The sequence below is a fragment of the Monodon monoceros genome, unplaced genomic scaffold, assembly GCF_005190385.1.
Source record: "Monodon monoceros isolate NGI ecotype Baffin Bay Population unplaced genomic scaffold, NGI_Narwhal_1 Super_Scaffold_18, whole genome shotgun sequence".
NCBI classification, from domain to species: Eukaryota; Metazoa; Chordata; class Mammalia; order Artiodactyla; family Monodontidae; genus Monodon; species Monodon monoceros.
This window is the reverse complement of record NW_021703774.1, coordinates 34,092,026-34,112,037: the sequence shown is the minus strand read 5'-3', so window position 1 is coordinate 34,112,037 and position 20,012 is coordinate 34,092,026. Positions and strand designations below refer to the sequence as shown.

Genomic DNA, 20,012 nt, shown 5'->3' with positions numbered 1-20,012 from the left:
AGGGCTACAACCAGCACCTTCTGACTTCAAGCCCAAGCTTCTGTCCATACAGCTGTCCTCAGATGCAGAAAATTGGTAAGGAGGCTCTTTTATCCTGAAGACAGGCATAAGGGGAATGACTGTGGCGCACATAAAGCATGGGAGGACCCTCCAAGGCAAAGAAATAGAAGAACTGGTAGTTTCTAATAGTCTTTAGAAGCTGCCTCGAGGCACTTTGAACCCTGGTGACCTATTCTCACTGAACACAACATGTTTTCTCAGTTCCTGACTTCCTCTTTGGTTTGCTGGTATATTCTTTTTCATCTAAAACTAGCAAATAAGATAGGTAGTCATTTCCTCATTTTCAAGCCGTACGCCTTGTGGGGGCCAGAAATCTCTTTCAAGCATCAAACACTGAAGGGCTCCTGGGTGAGCAGTGGGTCTCTGTCCCCCTCTCCAGGGGCTCTTGGATGGGACCTTGGTCTGGAAGGAGCCATGGACCTCTGGCTTTGGTCACTTTACTTCCTGCCAGGTAAGTGTTGTGGGGAAACACACTGGACGTTGTATGAGGGCTTAATTGGCCACAGGTAGGGGAGTTGCTGTGCATCTCCAGCTCTGAAGTTTCTGGATGGATTTAGTTGTAAACCGGTACCTAGGGCAGGACATGGATGGAGGCCCTCCCCACTCCCAGTTAGTGCACCTCCCTCTACTCCAGACATACCTCCTGCTCGCTCAGGAGTTGACTTGTAAGGGCTGAAGGGCCACCTCTCCAGACATATCGGCCTGTTAATATGGAATCTCAAAGCAAGTGCCTCCTAAGTTCTTTCTTCTTACTTCTACACTCTCTTTCTCTGGATCTCTTTAACGCCTGAATTTTCAAAGTTCCAATGTAAATGAAGTCTCCCTAACCCATTTGGTAGCCCTAATCCATTTCCTGAGCTCCATATCTCAAGTTACAGCTGTCTCCTGGGCACTCCCACTTCCATATCCCATCAAGATCAGAAATGCAACAGGCCTAACACCTAACCTCAAATTCCTCACTGGTCACCACCCAAATCAGCTACTCTCTCTGTCTTAACTATCCCTGATATCAGCTGTAAAATGCCAAAATAGCTTTTTACCACCTCTTCCTATTTATCCCCAACCAGACTTTGACCTAATCAATGGCCAATTCACGTAGTTTCTAGATTCACATTTACAAGGATGAGAAGCCATGGCAGCCCCTACTAGAGACATAACAGAGGGAATGGAAAGGAAGACCACAGGATCACCTCTTAACTATCTCTCCCACTTCCTCCAACCTGACCAGCCTGTAGCTCCAGATCAACCTTCCTTCATCTTGACTGTGATCATAGGATCATCCTTTCCAACAACCTTCCATGGCTCCCACTGCCTACTGAATCGAACTCCTTAAATACAAACTCCTCTCTTGGCCTCCCCCCTTTTTTTTTTTTTTTTTTTTGGTGGTATGTGGGCCTCTCACTGCTGTGGTCTCTCCCGTTGTGGAGCACAGGCTCCGGACGCGCAGGCTCAGCGGCCATGGCTCACGGGCCCAGCCGCTCCGTGGCATGTGGGACCCTCCCGCACCGGGGCACGAACCCGTGTCCCCTGCATCGGCAGGCGGACTCTCAACCACTGCGCCATCAGGGAAGCCCTTGGCCTCCCCTTTTATACTCTGAGCTTATCATACTCCCCTGTACTTTCCTAACCTCCAGCCAATGGGACGCCTCTTTGAACATGTGCTAGACTTTCCTGCCACCATGCCCTTGCTCATGCCATTCCTGCTGCCGGGAATAGCCTTCCACTCACCTCCACCATTTATGGGTCCTTCAAATCCCATCTCAACCTCCACTTTCTCATACATGTTCCACAGGCCCCTCTTCTGAACCCATTTTACCTTGTATTGTAGCTCAAGGTGTGTCCACCTTATTTTATTGATTCAATGGTAAGCTTCTTGGGGGTCAAAGTTGTTTTTTATTCATACTTGCTTTCTTTGTAATGGCTGGAGTTTGGAAGAAAGTCAAATCTTTGAATCAAATATTGGAAATCCCTAAAAACCCAAGGGAATGAAGTTTTAATGAAACAGACTCTGTGAGAGGTGGTAGGACATAGGTGATCACAGTGGATGGTTAACTAAACTTAGACCTGAGAGGGAAGAGGGATTGGGTAGACGTGGAAAATGTCTAGGAGTGAAGGGTACCTAAATTGTACCCCTGCAGTCTGTCCTGAGCAATACGACCCTTCTAGCCAGAGGTGTCCTTGCTCTGGGCCTGGTCCTTCTCCACTTGTGCCCATCTCCACAGGGTGAGGCGTTCAAGGCCCAAAAGGATGTGCCTACTCCAAGCCCACACCCACACCCCCTCTTCTAGACCTCAAATTCCCTGTCCAAATGTCTCTGGAACCACCTTCAATGACTGTGTGAGATTCTATCCTGGGTCTTCTGTCCTAGGGTGACCCCTTGACCTATAAAAGGGTGGCTACAGGTGGCTGTTTGGGAAGGAGATGGATGGAGCTTGTACACGCAAGCTGGGTCATCCCCCATGTATATACCAGGACCATTGTGGAGTGGGCAGGAGCCAGGGATGAGAACAGAAAGGAGAGAGGCCAGAGGATAGAGGCAGGAAACTTGGAGCCATTTTTCCCTGCACAGCCGTGTATTAGAGTGGACATCCAAGGAGTGTGTAAATTTGTCAAGATAGGGGGATAATTTATTCAACAGTTTTTTAGCCTGATAATTAACTTTAAAATATTTAGACGTATGATATTTGGGTCTTATTTGTATTCCTGCCCCAGGTCCTGCAAATGTGGGGGTGGTCCTGATCCCAGAGCCCAGTGCATGAGGCACAGACTATAGGCCACATCGCCTGGGGCCCTAAGTGGAGTTCCGTAATAAAGCAAGGCAGTAGCATAGGGTATACACTTTCAAACTTTTTTTTACCTTGACCCATAATAATAATAATACATACACTTGATGCTGTGACCCAGTACACATACGCATACCTAAAATTTATTCTTGATTCTTTAATATGGGGATGACTTTGGGGCTTCAGCACTTGGACAGATGTTGGTGCTATTTTTGGAGATGGGAACAGCTTGTGAAGGAACAGGCTTTGGAAGAGAAATCAAGAGGGTTTTGTTTGTTTGTTTTTGCCATTTAAGTCTGGAAAATATCTTATATGTTTGAGTGAAGTGCAAGAGCAGGTGCCAAAAAGGCAAGTCTGGAGCCCAGAGGTAAAGACAAGACTGGAGATCCATATTATGGTGAGATCTATATAGAGCTGGTATTAAAAGCCATGAAAGTAAATGAGCTAGTGTGGGGGGAAGCAAGGAGGACAGAGAAGAGAACAGGCCCAGCGTCAGGCCCAATGCTGATAGAGAAGGGGAAGGAAGGAAGGAAGGAGGAGGAGAACTAAAGTGAACAGATAAGGAGAGATAAGTCAGGAGATTGCAAAGGAACAGTCATTGAGAGTGTAATGTCAGGGAAGCCAGGAGAGGAAAGCATTTCAAGGCAGGAAGGCTCAATTCCACCAAATGCTCCCAGGAGAGCAAGAAAAAAAAGGATAAAGAAGTGACCATCCAACATGGCAACAAGGAAAGTTTTGGTGACCTTGACCGGAGCAGTTTCAGCAGAATACTGGAGCCATAATTCTGACAGATATAGGTGGAAGAGGAATCGGGAGATGGAGGAGTGGATTCAGTGATTTTGAGAAAGTGAACAGAAGAGGGGTGGCAGCTGAAGGGGAGGGGAGAAGTCGACCAAGGGTTTTTCCAATATGGGCCATATCAGGGCGTGTGTGTAAGCCATGCAATGCTGGAGGAGAAGAACCAGTGAGACAGACAGAGAAAGGGGGTGATCGCAGAAGACATGCTCTAAAGAAGGCGATGGCATGGATTCAGGATAAAGGTGACAGGACTGGCTTTTGAGAGGAGGGGGACACTCCATCCACAGCGACAGGGCCAAGGGCAGACAGCGGGCCCAGACACACACAGGTTAGTGTGGGCAGAAGTGGGAAGGAGCATAGGATGCTTCCCATCCTTTTAAAAAAATCCACGCTCCATTGGATAAACATAAAACTCTCAGGTCAGCTCCCTTCTTCCAGAGATTCTGCTGTGACTTGAGTTGATAGGGTCCTCATCGATTTTCCCACCTAGAAAATCACTGCTACACGGAATCCAAAGTCTGTTCCCAGAGCACTGCCACCAGCCAAGGCCTTGGGGGCCTTTACCTTATTTTGCATTATGAAAACAAGATTTTTTCCATGTTCCAAATTGGATATTTATATCCAACTATATGTTGAGAGTGACTTTTTAAGCTACATATATCCCTTTCCCCTACCATCACCACTGAAAATCAAATCACCAACTTAAAGATTAATGACACTTAGTTAGCAGTCTCTCTAAAATGTCAATATTAAACAGCTTGGTTCCTTTAGATACCTTCTCCCACCCCTTTCTTTTTTCCCCTGAATCATTTGGAAATGTAGTTAAGGGGTCCAGAATTGCAAAAATTCAAGGGCACCTGGGATGCTTATCTAAGAATGCAGATCCATAGGCCCCATCCTAAGCAGATATAATCACATTGCTTAAGGGTAGGACCAGGTTATCTGTATCCTAGCAAGTTCCCCCAAAGGAGTCTTATGCACACTGTGCCTAAGTTCTAAACCTGGAGGTTATATCTATCTTTTTTTCTACTTGGGAAATCTGCTTTTGGTTAGAAGCTACTATGAACTCCAAGGAGAATGGCATCTGGTCATTTTCATCTCACCCATTAGTGCTTCCTTGGGACCAGAGTTCAGTGTGCCCAGCAGCTTTCCTTGTGCTTCATCCATCCAAAGTTTGCACGATAAGGATGTCTTAGTCAGCTCCAGCTGCTGTAACAAAATACCATAGACTGCGTAGCTTAAATAACAGACATTTATTTCTCACAGTTCTGGAAACTAGAAGTCCTAGATCAAGGTGCTGGCAGACATGATTCTCTGTGAGGGCCCTCTTCCTGGTTTGCAGCCATCTCCCTGTGTGCTCACATGGTCTCTTCTTGTGCACATGGAGAGAACAAGGACACTAATCCCATTATGAGGGCTGCATCCTCATGACCTCATCTAACCCTACTTACCTTCCAAAGGCCCCACCTCGTAATACCATCACTTTGGGGGTTGGAGTTTCAACACATGAATTTGGGGGAGACACAAACATACAGTCCATAACAGAGGATCTGGGCAAGCCAGGGGGTTACCAGCAGCTCATCGCTGAGCAGAGAGAGGCCACTGGAGGCATCTGCACAGGTGATGACCCCTCTCTGCTCTGTCTTGCGCCTGCCCATTTTACAGCATCTCACCCTTGAGAAAGCAGCAGGCATGCCCTTTTCTGGCTGGGTTGGTCCAAAAATGTTTGCATGCTCATTCTCAGGTGCTGGGCTTTACACACAGGTATGGTCCTTCTGGACATACAGGGGATTCACCTATCCCCTTGGTTGCGTGTTTGTCCTTTGATGGGTCACCCTTCCACTGGCACATTCCAGTCACAGGGCTACCTCACATGTCTGTTTCCAGGGGATTTAAAGCAGTGTTGGGTTATTCATGAAGGGTTTCCATGTCAGATCATACGTGTCTGGTGGGCCCCTCTTCTCCCCACCACACTTACCAGCTACACTTTCAGATCTTAACATACTCCTGTAAATGTCCCCAGCTAGCCCCTCTCTAGCCTCCTCTACCCCCATCTCATGTTCCCATGGTTGTTTCTGTTGTCCATGTTCTTCCCTCTCCCCAGAACATCCTCCTCGACTCTCTCTGCTCATCTAGGAGGCTCCAGTCCCACTTCTTTCCTTGACTCCTTGGAGTTATTCTTTTTTTTTTTTTTTTTTAATAGAGAATCTTTTTTTTTTTTTTAATTTACTTTTGGCTGCATCAGGTCTTCGTTGCTGTGCGTGGGCTTTCTCTAGTTGCGGTGAGTTGGGAGTTACTCTTTGTTGCAGTGCACGGGCTTCTCACTGTGGTGGCTTCTCTTGTTGCGGAGCATGCATTCTAGGTGCATGGGCTTCAGTAGTTGTGGCACACAGTCTCAGTAGTTGTGGCATACGGGCTTAGTTGCTTGCAGCATGTGGGATCCTCCCTGATCAGGGCTCGAACCAGTGTCCCCTGCATTGGCAGGTGGATTCTTAACCACTGTACCACCAGGGAAGTCCTAGAGCTACTCTTAATGTTTGCTCTATGGATGAATTTCAGGAAGTTTGTGAACATCCCTCCCCACCTCATGAACATGCCATGTTCTCTCTCCTGTCCCAGCCTTTTTGGGGGTGGTTCTCACCGTCTAGAAGGGTCTCTCCTCCACCCTAGTCCACAGCCCCCTCCCCCCACACACATTTCATCCTCCGAATTGTCTTCCCAGAAATATACAGACACTTATTGGGACCCACTTAGCTGACAATTAATCATACTTGGACTTACTTTCTTCTCCAGCTTAGACCTGCCTTCTCTCAGCCAAAGCATAAGCTTTTTGATGTCAGGGACTCAGAAACCACACCTTTTATTCCACCCTGCTCCACACCACCCCCAATGCACATACAATGCGCACACACACTCAAATATACCCTTGTTTCCTTCTGTGTTCCCTTCCTCAGTGAAGACAGCACCATCATTCTCTGAGTTGCCGTCCACACCCAGTCCTTCAGGTCACAACTTACACACCATGTCTTCCAGAAAGCCTTCCTCAAATTATATCATCCTCTGTGTCAGACTGGATCAGGCGCCCCTGCTCGCTGCTCCCAAGGAGCTCTGTGTATCTACGCCATGGGATTTACTATACTCTGCTGTCACATAGTGGCCGCCCATTTGTATCATTCAATAAATGATGCGTTCTGTGAGGGAGGGATGCCAGGCACCTTATCACATGAAAGGCATTCAACTGATACTTGTTGAATTATTGAATAAAAAGACTGGAGGTGAGTGGTTGTTTTGATTGGTTGGATGGATCTGAGCAAAACAGAACTAGACAGAAAACCTGTTGGAGCAAATTGTACCGTGCCTCCCGACACCACCCTGAAGTCCCTCAGGGATCATGGGCTGGTTGGGGGGATCACTGTGGCACATTCTCTCCCCCTGGAGTGGGGTAGTGGCTTGGACTGTATTTTCAGGGGGTTGATGTCTGGGTCCATATGGGTTCAGGTTTGGTAACAAGGCTGAGGATTACATTAAGGCTTGGGCTGGGGAGAGACTCAGCCGTGGGCATAGGGCTAGGGATGGACATAGAGCTGGGCCAACAATGTAAATAGCGTTGGGGCTGGGAAGAGGCTGAGGATGTAGCCAGGGCTAGAGATCATGAGAGGGCGGAGGCTTGGGCTGCTAATGGGGATGGAGTTGGAAGTAGGGATGAGTGTGAGGCTGGGCTGGGGCCTGGGTTGGAAACAGGGCTGGAGTCGGGGCTGGGGCTGGGGCTGGGGCTTCCTCTACATTAACTCCCTCTCCCTGCAGTAGCTGGAGCCCTGAGGGTCGTTCCAGAAGTAAAGGTGGAGGGAATGCTGGGAGGATCCGTTGTCATCGAGTGCCCGCTTCCTGAAATGCATGTGAGGATATATCTGTGCCGGACAATTGTTGCGTCTGGAGGATGCGCCACCGTGGTGTCCAACAGGAACTTCGTCAAGAAGGAATTCAAGAATCGAGTCACACTGGAGCTGTGTCCAGACAGGAATCTGTTCCTGGTGGAGATGACAGAGCTGGTCGAGAGTGACAGCGGGGTCTATGCCTGTGGGGCAGGCATGGACACAGACCGGGGCAAGACCCAGCAGGTCACCCTGTCTGTTCACAGTGGTAGGTGCCCCACACGATGGAGGCTCTGGCCACCCAGAAAACGTTTCCACTCAGGAAGGCTGGGACAACAATGGGACTGCAGCAGTCCCCACACTCTTACACTATTCCCATATTAGCAAGTCCAGTAGGAACTGGGATCTGTAGAGTTGAAACCTCATAGAGTCAATGAACTTCACGGTCCACCAAATTTTCTATCCAAACTGTATGAAAGGGACAGGATAGGTGCTCTCCTTGTGTGGTATTTTACTCATCCTACCCAGGGCACAAGGCGAGTGTGGGGTGAGATTGAGGAGGGGCTCTGAGACTGAAGGAAATTGGAAGCAAAAGGACATAATTATTACCATAATTGTCCCATGAGAGATATCAGGGATAAATATAAAGGAAAGACAATCATTTTTCACAGTTGATGGCCAAATTTGTTACTTTATGATCTGATCCTTTCTTTATTTCTCCCGAATCCTTCCTTTTTTCTTTTCTCCACTGACTTCCTCAGACATACACAGCACTAATTCAACAACCTAGATTCCCAATGGTCTCCGATGGTTTTGCAGGGAATGCCGACGGGGTTAGGGTGAAAGAGGATTTCTGTCAGGGAAGCCCCCAGCCTGGTTATTTTTCTTTTCCCTGCCCTCATCCCCTCACTGCCATCTGCCCTAGCTGAGTCAGCCTCAGCTCATAGCAGCGGTCCCTTCCCCAGGCCTCAGTCTCGTCCTAGAGACCACCAATGGACTCCTCTTGCCTCCGGTAGATTACGGGCCTTTCTGGGAAGAAGAGCCACTGCCTGAGCCTCCAGCATGGTTCAACAGACTTCTCCAAATGCGCATGCCTCTTTGGTTCCAGATGCCTGAACATGCCAGCTCTTTGGAATTCATATCCAAAGGTCAGTTCCCCAAAGGTAGGGTAGGGGAGGTGGGGGAGATTCTATGGCATTGTGAAAATGGAGGAGGGAGTATATGTTCAGCTCGTAGGATGGTTGGCAGAGCAGAGCTGCGTCTCAGATGTGTATTTCCCTGCCTTAGGAGGGGGTACCTCCCTGAGATCTGCATTCCAAGTCTTTCAAGCCCATCCTTCAGCCCGTACACTTGGCACTAGTTGCAGAAATGACCCATCACCACCAGGTGGCACCACATGTAATGAAGTTTGTGCTCCATTCACAAAATCTAGCTCTTTTATGAATGACTGCGGGGAAACCAAGACTGGGCAGACGTTTCCCAGCCAGAGGTCCTCCTGCTTCCTGCTCCCCATAGGGCTGTCTTCCATTTGCTGGCATACTGATTTAACAGCTCTATTTTACAATAACAAGATCAATCACGATTATACTAATGATACTTTTACATTTCTATACCATTTTCCTGTCTTAAATGCATTTTGACATGCAATAGTTACATCACATCCTCACATCTGCCCTGTGAGGTAGATACATTAATTGACTATTGTTACACTAAAAGACTGCTGGCCATTGAGAGAGGGATCGTGTAACTGAGCTCACTGTATACTCAAGGTTGTGACTGACAGGTGTGGGATGGGGGAGAATAGACAAGCACATAGATACAGCACAAGGCAGAGTGGGAATTGAACTACAAACAAGGTTTTGTCCATGCTTAGAGGAGCGCAAGCTCTTCTGCCTGGGAAGTCAGGGAAGACTTCCTGTAGGAAATGGAGTTTGAAGCAAATATAGACAGAACGTACTAGATGCAGATGGCATGCTCAGGAGGCATTTCAGGTGACAAGGACTGTGAGAACAAAGGTAGTCTAGGTAAAAGGGAAGCATGTGCTCTGGAAAGAAATGGTTGGCCCAAGGCTGCTGGAGACTAGAGTTTCTTCCTGCTGTCTTCTGTAGTAACCACACCAGCTCAAAGGACCGAGGCCCCTCCAGTACACCATGCCTCCCCCACCGCCTCAATCACCCACCGCCCTCGAGTTTACAGGGCATCTTCAGTAGAAACTGCCCAGCCCACCACCCTCCTGCCATCTGCCACAGCCTCAAAAACCTCAGCACAGGAGGAACTGCTCAGGCTCCAGACGGCCAGCTACAACCACCAAACCAGGCTTCACAGGCAGAGGTAAGAGGCCTGCACCGTCCAGGGCGAGAATTCTGTTAACAAAGGGACAAACTTGTGAGCTACCTCCAAAAAAGTTGGCCACTTGCGTGCTGCCTTAACCCCCTCCCTTCCTGACCTCTCCCTTCTCTCTCCCCCTCCTTCCCTCCTCAGATCACTCAACCACGGTCCAGGCCCCGTGTCTGGGATGGAAGATCAAGGCTTCTACATCCTGACCCCCACCATCCTGGGTCTCATCCTGCTGGCACTTCTGGGGCTGGTGGCGAAGAGGGTCATTCAAAGGAGGAAAGGTGAGGGCGCCAGGCTAAGTTTCGGAGAGCCGAGCTTCCCCCAAATCCCAGCGCATTCAGATCACTCTGACCTCCCGGGGACACTCAGGAGCTTTAGATGAGCAGCCTGGGGTGTGGGGAACGTGGCACGGGGCTCAATGGTCTGGAAATGGGGGCGGGGAGGAGCGCGGCCTGGGCCCTTTGGTCTTCAGTAAGCACCCACATGTCAGACATTGCCAAACACCAGGGAAACAGACAGCCTTTAGTTTTCTAAGACTGGGAGGGGGTGCCCATGGGCCTCTGACGCCCTCTTCCTCTCTCCTTCCCTGTGGCTTTACCGAGAAGCTCTCTCCAGACGGGTCCGCCGACTGGCCGTGAGGATGCGCGCCCTGGAGGCCTCACAGCGGCCCCTGTCACAGCGGCCACGCGTGTCACAGCGGCCACGCGTGTCGCAGCGGCCACGCACCCAAAACAACGTCTACAGCGCCTGCCCTCGGCGCCCTCGGGGGGTGGACGCTGCTGGTGAGCAGGCGGGCAGATGGGGGAGAGCGAGACAGGTCGCGGGGAGAGGGAGGCGGGCTGGGGGAGAGCGGGGCGGGCCGGGCGTGCGAGCTGGAGCAGCAGACACTGCGCGGCGCGGAAGGTGAGCCAGAAAAACCCGCCTCCAGAACAGCCGCGTGCAGCGCGGCCCGCTCCTCCTCCCCAGGGTTTCCGGCAGAGCTGCGGGTGGGGCTGGATCCTCGGCCCCGCCCTCATGTCGGCCCTCCCGGTTCCTATTAGGTGAAGGGGCGGCACCTCTCCCAGGCCCCGGAGCATTGGCGCCCCCAGCCCCGCCGCAGGTAAGCTCCGCCCCGCCCCCTGATTGGCAGCTGCGGCCCTAATGGGCGGCCCCAGACCTGGGCTTGGACCCGAGCGCAGTCGGTGGAGCTTCGGCTTAGCTGGAGGGCGGGGGCTTTCGCAGCGGCTCCCCCCCTGAGTCTGGGAACTAGTATCAGTTTCCTCCTTTGATGGTGTGAGTAGGCGACTACGCAACAATTGTGGTAGACTTAGTTACACGGCTTTTAGCCAAGCATTTCTCATGGGATAAATGGGAGCTTAGTAGAGGATAATAGATGGTACCTCTACAAATACGTGAAGGGCTTTCATGTGGAAAAGATTCGATTTCTAGGAGATCTTAAGGGGGTGGAAGTTACCCAGTTTCACCTTAATATGAGGAAGTACTTTCTAGTAAGCCCTCGAAGATGAGAGGAGGTTGTTTACCCATCACTGAAGGCAGTTAAGCCTGGCCTAGAGACGTAGATAAGATTCAACACTTTGGATGAAGAATATTCCTCTTGAAATCTAGGTTTGGACATAGGGAACTCATCTTTCTTTTTTTTTCTTCTCATCTTTCTATTGATGGCCATTCGGCAGATGTGTGAAAAACCTGTAAACTATTCATTTTATTCTCTAAACCATTTTATTCTCTAAAGCAGCCTACCATAGCAGAAACACTATTACTTCAGGAACCAGTAAAAACTAAGTGTGGCAAGTTTCCCTGATTTAATTAGGGGGTAGGCTAAGCTAATGCAGCAAACCCTAAACCACGGCCCACAACCTGGAAGCCTATTTTCCTCTCAAGCAAAGGCAGGTAGCCAGGAGGAGGTGGCCTGAGCCATGGGGTCATCCAGGGACTCAAATGCCTTCTGCCTGTTGCTGCACCATCCCCTGGAGTCTTGCCGCGTCCATCCGTCCGTGGTCAATGCTCAATCACCAGCACCATGTCTGCATCCCCGCGCATGGGAGGAAGAAAGAGAAAGTTGCTTTTTTAAGAACATGACCCTGAAATTTCACACATCACTTCTACCTGCATCCCACTGGGCACAGTTTCGTCACGTGGTCACACCTGCCTTCAAGGGAGGCTGAATAATGTATCCCTGGCTCGGTAACCATGCCTTGCTACAAAGGGGAGAGTGATGCCTGGCAACAAGCAACAGCTCTGCCCCCGTCATGCCCAGCTTCTTGAGCTTGCCCTCAGCCCTGCTGGAGAAGGTTCACAGTAGCTTAGGTAGGTCCAGCGGTGCCCATCTATTCTACGCTTACCTCAGCCCTTTTCTCTGGAACTGCTCTGTGACCACACATGCCCTCACCTGGCCCAGTACCTTGCTCAAATTTTACCCTTCTTCCCTGCTTGAAACTCACATTCCCACTCTCAGGGATAAAAACCTTGATGGAGCAAGTTGACAACAAGGTGCCTATGATTAATGACTGAGTATTTTAAGCCTTCACAGGGAGTGACTTTTTAAAATTTTTTAAGCCAAATAAATCTCAAATGATGAACTGTAACAGGCAGTGGGAGATAATATTTTTGAAGCAAGCTGCTGCTCATTCCCTCTCTGGTAAAGTACAGAAAGTAACAGCTCCTTTCAGTGAGCACTTACTCAGTGCCTACTATGTTCAGGAGGCTGAACTTCTGGTTCTCAGCGCTTGTGTCAAAAATGTGTGACTTTCCCTACTGCAGCCTTCCTGGGTGGATGTTACAGTAGTTGTGCCGTGTTAGAGTCATGGCATAGCCCTGCCCTCCGAGAACTGATCCGTCCTGAAGGCAGATGGTCCTGAACTTTCTTTCTGGGGAAGTGGAGTTCCACATGGCCTGCCACCTTCCTCTGCTTCACCAGCCGGCTCCTTCCTGGAATGCACTGTCATGTCACGTCACAAGCTCTCCATGGAATAAAAGCCCTATGGAGGTGCAGAGGATGACTCATGCTACTTCTGATAACTCCCTGAGAAGATGCATATTTATTCCACAAGTCACATCATCTAATCCCAGAGGGGAAACTCCTCCGGCAGCTGGTTCTCCTTCAGACCCGTGCTTAGTCACATGATTTTAGTCTGAGCCCCGTTTAAGGCATTTCCTGTCACATTAGATCTAAGTGTTTTCCAGTTATTTGGGGTTGAGACGCCACCCTGAAAATCCCCAGGGCTGAGCCACCTGATGGAGCTCAACCACCTCTGTGTTTTGCCTTCTAGAAGACAGCAACCACATGCATGCTTCCCCCCCACCCCACCCCATTGCCTGCTGTCAATGCTACAATCACCCTACCCAGATCCAGTGATGCTTCTCCGGTTGTTCCCAGGTGTCGGAAACTCCCTGGCTCCATGCCCCATCTGTGAAGATCAGCTGTGAATATGTGAGCTTCTACCACCAGCCTGCTGCCAAGATGGAGGACACGCATTCCGATGACTACGTCAATATTCCCTGCCTGACTCAGCTCTCCAGCTGTCCCCCTGGGCCCAGACCTTGGTGCCAATGAGTCTTGTCTCTATGCTGGTTTCCAACACCCGCTCCATCCGTTTTCAGAACCCTCATTACTCCCACGTCCCACCTTGAGTCTCATCCCTGTCTTGTTTGCCCTGAGCACTGCTCAGTCCCCCCTCCCCCAGTTCTTCCTGGACACTTTTGCAGCCCCCTGTGGTTTTCAGGTGGGCTCCGGGAATGCAGAGCATTTGTCCTGATGCCACTTGCTTCCTTTCCAAGCCATGCAACAGGCTGTGGGATTTGCAGAGTGTCTTTGATCACACGGTCTTTGCTGCCCTGGATCTAGACCACATGGCCTTGGACTGGAGCCTAGGCATAGCTGTTGCTTTGAAAGCCCTTCTCGGTCTTGGGTTTCCCACCAGTAGAAGGTGCCTGAACTTCTTTGTGAGGACATGCTTCAGCCCTGAGCTAGGAAGGAACCTTGTTATGAAACACCCCTTACAACCTCTTTGCCCAGATCTTAGGGCCGGCATTTACTAGTGATCTTCTATTTGTCTGGAGTCCTATGGTCTGGAGTCCTATGAGGGCAATTTATTTTGATGTGATGAAGAGTTGTAAATTTTCAGAACCATGCTTGTTAGTGCTGGTGATATATGTGGATACCCTCTTTACTCTAAGTCTTCCTCCCTTGATGCACCTAAGTACCCTGACTCCAGCATTCGCCCTCTTTCAGAAATAGAATAGTTTTTGTCATCTATTTATCCTTCTTCCATGCACTGAAATGTGTGCACTTATCTTAACCTTGGTCTATTTGAGCTATCCAAAGCCATTACATCTCTCTGCTTTCAGAAATGCACCTCCTCTCTTTGCCAGTCCTGGTGGCTTATAGCCAGGTGGGGTAGAACAAGGATATGGGATTCCTGGAAGGCCAGTTGTTCTGCAAGAGAACTCACGTCATGGAAGAAGAGACATCCCACCTCCTACGTACATTCATCCTCTTGAGTGTTCTGTACAAGGGCAGAGTTAGGCAGACATTATATGTTTGGATTGCAGTCAACTACAAAGTTCAGTCAAAGCTTGAGACTAGAGAATGTCCCGTCTTGCTTTTAGGAAGAAGGCCTTTCCCAGACACACAACTCAGCTTCTCTGGGCACTGGTCCAGTGATAGAAAGGAAAGGTTCCCGAGGTGCCTGCTTTTTATGAGCAGGGAATGTCATCACAGATGGGATAACACATAATCCTAACCCTAACCTAACCCTAAATTATATTCGCACCACCATCACACCTGTCATCCAGGTATGATGACACCATCCACGAGGTCAGCTTGACGCTGGCACCCTCCCAAGTGGCAGATAAGGGACGAGTGAGTAGGATAAGAAAGAGAGTACCCAACGGGCAGGGATGGTGGGAGAGAGGTGGGGAGTGTGGGCAAGAAATGCAGTGTTTAGGGAGGGTCTGCTTTGTTCTGGGCACCCCCCTGCATTATATCTTTTATCATTTATATTTCAAACCAGTGCCCTCACCCTCGTCCCAGTGTACTGCGTATGACCCCTGCAGGTGTCATGACAATGTCATTTCCATGCCCTAAAGTTCAACTTCACATCCCAACATCCCTCATTGTTCCTCAACAATTCAAAGACAGGTTAAAAAAAATCCAATTAAGCATTTACTGAGCACCCATCCTCTACCCCACGTGGTGGCAAAGATTGTGGAGGATCAGAGAGAAGCGTGGGGCACTGTCCTTGCTGCCTTCACAGAACTTTCATTCTGACAAATAAATAAGGCATCGGTTAAAACACTGATAGGAATTAAATAGTGTTGTAATAAATATAGGAATCTGCTTTGTAGGTTATTCGCAGCACCCGAGGGAACCTTCCACGACTGTTGTTGGGGTCCCTTAAAGAATGAAGTCTTTGAGGATAAGCCTGTGCCAAGGATGGGGCCCATTGTCAAGGATGTGAAGCACCCAGAGAACATCATGGGGAGGAACGCTTGTTTGAAATGACACAGAGAACGAGGAGGGTATCCTGGCCTAGGCCTTCAGACCTGGTAGAAGTTCTCCATCCAGGTCAAGAGAATGTCCACTTCTCCAAAGGCTTTGGTCACAGCTGCTTCTCTGTCCAACTAAAGGGAAAGGAGAGTTGAAGATCTGTCATGTTAGCCACAAGAATAGGTTTCCTTCTGACACCTGAACCCGGTCTGACTCCAAATCATGAGCTGAGTCCCCTTTGGGATGGCCTCTGACAAAGTCACCTACCCATCAATTATTCCCCGTCTATGAGTGTCGTCTGCTTCGGAGGTGAGGACAGATGGGTTGGTGAGTGGCAACGGTTAAGGAGCAAGGGAAAAGCATCTGGAGTCCCTGACACTAAGAATCAGAATCCCAGCGCAGGGTGGATCCTGTCCATCCCCTGAGCCCACTGTGCAGGTGAGGAAACTGAGGTCCGGGTGGCCCCTTTCCCTTGTATATTATTGCTCTTCACCATTTATTTATAAACTGGGGTATCTGTTCCTCAAAAAGTGATCAAAATTGTATTTGCTTTGCGGGGGAGCTGGGTATGAAATTCGGATTTTCTTTGTTGTCTTAATTTAGGAAAAGCCAACATAATTCCCGTAATTCTTTTTCACAGACTAGACCCTTTGAACATCATGGAAAACACGCAATGTGTGTTGTGCTCGGGGGTTCTCCCTTCCTTCCCCCTCACTTCTGACTCCAATCGCCCACCTCAAGTACCCAGAAAACTCTCACTTGGGAATGTCTTTGGTAGTGAAATCGTCTTGTAGGGAAATATAATAGCACTTTAACTTGAAAACTGGCAGAAAACTAGGCTGCCATTTGTGGTATTTATGCAGAGGACATGGCAACTGACGCAGCTACAGCTGTGCTAAGCCCGGTGGCTTTGGGGCCAGCCAGGTGGAGTCAGCTGCACTGGATTCTGGCACTCGGTCCCTGAGGAACAACCGTGTGACACTTCAGGCTAGTCTACTTCCAGCTGGGCACCTCTCCCTTCCTGGCTTTGATTACCTGTTTAAATGCTCGCTGGAACAGCAGAAACCGTCTGTGTGCACTCTCACTGATGGAAAACATCTCCTTTTCCTGCTGGATAACAGAAAAAAAGTGTGCCAAGTGTCGGGTAGGAGCGGAGGCAAGCTGCCTCCCACTGCTTCCTAATGACGCCGGAGGGGTGCCCAAGGCCTAAGAGGACAACTCCAAATCCCGCGTCCCCAAGGTAGCCAATGCTGAACTCCCACCATGCAGCAGGGACTGTGTCCTTTAATTCTCACAGTAGTCTTGCCACATAGGGGTGATTATCAGCATTTTATAGATAAGAAAACCAAAGCTCAGAGAGGTGGACCACCTTGCCAATGGACACCCAGTTGGTTAGAAGCAGACCTTGATTTGAGCGCAGAACTGCTGGTGCCCAGAGCCTGTGCTCTTTTCCATGACACCTGCAGCTCCCTGTCGTGGAATAAAAGCCAGGGCCAAATAAGGGAAGACGAGTCTTCTGAAAACGTAGCATTTCCTGTGGGCCTCAGTCCCAGCTTTGTTCTACTCACACTGGGTTGCAGTTTGGACACGATGACGATAAAGTTGTTGGCCAGGGTAGAGAATGACTTCAGGATCCTGAATTCAACTGCCTTATCGCGGTAGTTTTTGAAGACAGTGTTCAAGTAGAACTCCAGCAGGGCATGGATGAGGTAGCAGCTTTCAGCCTCCTGGGGAGGGGTGGGGTCATTGCAGAGCCAAGGCCTCTGCCCACCCCAGCCCTGGATGAACCACTCACGTGCCATGCAAGGCAAGATAAGCACAGTAGAGGCAGCAATCCTCTAGGAGATGCTGATAAATGTTAGATCTTAAGGAGCCTCCAGGCCCCTTTGTTTGACAGGAGGAACCGCAGACCCAGAAAGGAGGGACTCACCCAGGGTCCCATGGCCGGTCAGTAGCAGACACAGCCTAGCCCCCAGGACTCCTGACTCCCATCTGGTTAGTATTCTTTCTTCTATACCACATGGCCTCTCTAATAGCTCTGGGCGGTGATGGACCTTGAAAAGCACCAGATCTTGATTGGTTGAGAGTTGGCAGGGAAAAGGCTTGGAAGGAGAGGAAATGAGGAGAAAAGAAAACTAAGTATCCCTGAGCACAGGGATTGCACACTGGCCCTCTGAAGTGCCACAGAGGGAAGCTCAGCATCTCTCAGGGATCAGGGCTCAGTCGTCTCTGCTCACTGCCTAGATGGGTGATGAGTAACAGGTGAGAAAAAAGCAGGGGCATGGAAGTGGCCTAAGCACATGCTCACTGGGCCGACAAAAGCGAAAGAGAAATCTAGATTGATGGCAACTCTGGCTAAATGGAGACAGAGGTTTACAAGCCTCAATCCCCGCCCCTCTCCTCATGCCACATGTTCACATACCCCAGATACTGAGATGACAACCCCAGATATTACTTCTCTGGCTCACTACCAAGCCGTGTCCTGTGCAGGCTCAACCCAGGGCAGAAGTGAAGTCCTCTGTCAGCCTCCCCTAGACAACCCCTCAGCGTCACCCGTAGAAGACCAGCCACCCAGAGGAGGCACCATCCTTCCCCAGCATCTGATTACCGAGGCATTCTGCAGAACCTCCTTCCGCAGCAGCTGGACGCTCGTGATATTATCCTGAGCTTGCTTTGGGAAAAGAAAGAACAGATGTCTCCAGGTTGGGGGTCAGCATAGAAACCGACCTTGCAAATACACGCTGCTTCCCCAGACCCCTAAATCTATCCAGTCTGTGAGATCTCAGAGGCCAGAGGGAGGACCCAGGAAAGGCCATGCTGAGCTGGCCCCTGGGGTAGGGGTACAAGGTTCCAGGCCCAGAAAATCACCAATCTTGGCCCCCAGGGGCAGACGGAATCCCAGGAGCTCTTAGAGCTTTGACGAGGGACCTGTTTGATCCCTTTGGTCACTTGAGGCAGGAAGAAATAAGCCCATGTGGTTTAAGAACCACAAGGAATGGGATGTTACCCCCATATTCTGGGGCAGGTCAGGGGGCTGCCCTTGGAGCTTCCCCTGCAGCCCACCACTCATCCCAATTCTTGAGTGTTGAGCCAAAGAATGCTTGAGAGGAAGGAGTTTTAGAGCTCCTTTGTGCCACCTCCTCATTGTGCAAATAAGGAAACTGATGGGGGCGAAGGTAGGGGTTGCTGTACGGGTTGGTTTCAAGGTCAAGATCATACATAGGTGCCCTGTCTCCAATGCGGCACCCTCCCCTCTTCCCTAGCTGCGTCATCAACTCCTTCTTTCTGCCTTGCATGTGGATTGTCCTTTAAGGACTACATGTCACAAGCTCTATTAACCATTCTTTCCCAGCTCAGCATTAAACATTCTTCGACCTTTACTCAAGGCCTAAGCAGGTGGGAACAGGATAGTAGGAGCTGGCAAAGCAGTAGGTGAAAACTCTGGTGGGTCTCGAAGGATTTCCCATGACTTCCCATTGGTGGAGTCTCATGTAACCCTGGGACATAGATGAAGCTCAAATGAATCGGGCTCCCTTCTTTATTCCTCGTGGGCTGTGTTTCTTTTCCTACAGACTGGCCACATCTTTCTGAGCCTCAGTTTCCCCAAGGGCAAGAGGAAATGTAGACTTGTGATACGTCTGATTTCACTAAGTTCCTAGATAGGAAAATGATGATCATGCTGCAAAAGGCTCCACAATCATAAAATATTCTCCTCTGCCTAGAATCACCCCCACGGCTGGCTTCAGAACAGCGCTTCACTCACCACAATGTCCTTCATGGCCTGGAAGGCTTCCCACAGTTCCTGAAGAACTACCCCTTCTACTTGGCAGGGCCCAAATTGGAATTCTTGGCCCCGGACCCCTGGCCCCTGGCTCCAGAAAAGCAGGATCAGACTCAGGCAGGGAAGGGCAGCCATGTGCACAGGAGAGCCCATCTGCAGCAGAGAAAGGACCAGGGCGATCCTGCTGGAAGAAAGGGAGGCATCCCTCTGAGGCAGGCCCTCTGCCCCAGGAGGGGTACACCCCAGAGTAATGCTCCTTGGCTCTGCCTTGGCCAGCCTCGGGGACACACAGATGGGAAACCTGAAACTAGAGTGGGTTCCCGGTGTTAGAATAATTCAAACATGTGGCCTTGCTGAGGTGCCCTGGGGTGGGGCAAGGTTCTTTCTGCCACTCGGTCTCATACCCATTGATCTGGCTTCCCCACTATCTGTGCCACCCACCCCCCGCCAATCCATGTCACACACACACACCCTGCACCTCCTTCCTTGCCCTGTTACAGTCAACTCTAGTCAACAGCCTGCTAGTCAGAATTTGACCAAAAAGAGTAAAGAAATGAGGAGTGCCATTTCTTCACTCTTTTACAATGTGCCAAAGAACTCCTATAGGGAGCCCAAACTCAGCAGGATAGAGAGCTTAACTAGGCGTTTGCCTGTCTGAGTTCTGCCCTTAAGCCACCGGGCACACGTGGACAGGTCTTTCTCCCCTCTTCCAGGACAAGGCCACCTCCGACTCATGAGGAGCCGTGGGTTTAATCCTGACCCACAGGGAAGGACTAGCTGATTGATAGGTTACGGTCACATACTCACTATGCCACCTCAACTGACAGACTGGCTCTTGACTCTAAGAATTAAATTTTCAGGTAACTGAACAAGTGGAGGAATCAGATTTCCAG

The 20,012-nt window shown here is 49.9% G+C and overlaps 2 protein-coding genes across 3 annotated transcripts; one reads left to right on the top strand and one right to left on the bottom strand.

Moving 5' to 3' along the window:
• Positions 1-353: 353 nt before the first annotated feature.
• On the top strand, positions 354-13,976 carry FCMR (Fc fragment of IgM receptor). Of its 2 annotated transcripts, none has more exons than XM_029228373.1 (8): positions 354-511; positions 7,446-7,781; positions 8,530-8,661; positions 9,622-9,844; positions 9,995-10,131; positions 10,456-10,632; positions 10,891-10,949; positions 13,227-13,976. In XM_029228373.1, exons 1-8 carry the CDS (start codon positions 475-477, stop codon positions 13,401-13,403), a joined length of 1,278 nt encoding a protein of 425 aa, XP_029084206.1. In that variant the 5' UTR covers positions 354-474; the 3' UTR covers positions 13,404-13,976. The 2 variants fall into 2 exon arrangements, with proteins under 2 accessions (XP_029084206.1, XP_029084205.1); XM_029228372.1 differs by having other exon boundaries at positions 8,479-8,661.
• IL24 (interleukin 24) lies at positions 13,548-19,272 on the bottom strand. The gene is made up of 5 exons (XM_029228374.1): positions 19,102-19,272; positions 17,947-18,009; positions 16,907-17,065; positions 16,374-16,448; positions 13,548-15,472 (listed from the first exon to the last, which is right to left on the bottom strand). The coding sequence occupies exons 1-5, from the start codon at positions 19,270-19,272 to the stop codon at positions 15,389-15,391; spliced, it is 552 nt and encodes a 183-aa protein (XP_029084207.1). The 3' UTR covers positions 13,548-15,388.
• Positions 19,273-20,012: the final 740 nt, after the last annotated feature.

What these genes read in the sequence shown, in the direction of transcription:
- IL24 (XM_029228374.1), bottom strand. Translation starts at nt 19,272, where the DNA reads ATGGGCTCTCCTGTGCACATGGCTGCCCTTCCCTGCCTGAGTCTGATC. An exon ending in AGGTTCTGCAGAATGCCTCG is followed by an intron (nt 17,066 to 17,946) that starts GTAATCAGATGC and finishes ACCCCTCCCCAG; the next exon opens with GAGGCTGAAAGCTGCTACCT. An exon ending in TGTCCAAACTGCAACCCAGT is followed by an intron (nt 16,449 to 16,906) that starts GTGAGTAGAACA and finishes TCTGTTATCCAG; the next exon opens with CAGGAAAAGGAGATGTTTTC.
- FCMR (XM_029228372.1), top strand. Translation starts at nt 475, where the DNA reads ATGGACCTCTGGCTTTGGTCACTTTACTTCCTGCCAG. An exon ending in GGTCATTCAAAGGAGGAAAG is followed by an intron (nt 10,132 to 10,455) that starts GTGAGGGCGCCA and finishes TTTACCGAGAAG; the next exon opens with CTCTCTCCAGACGGGTCCGC. An exon ending in CGCCCCCAGCCCCGCCGCAG is followed by an intron (nt 10,950 to 13,226) that starts GTAAGCTCCGCC and finishes GGTTGTTCCCAG; the next exon opens with GTGTCGGAAACTCCCTGGCT.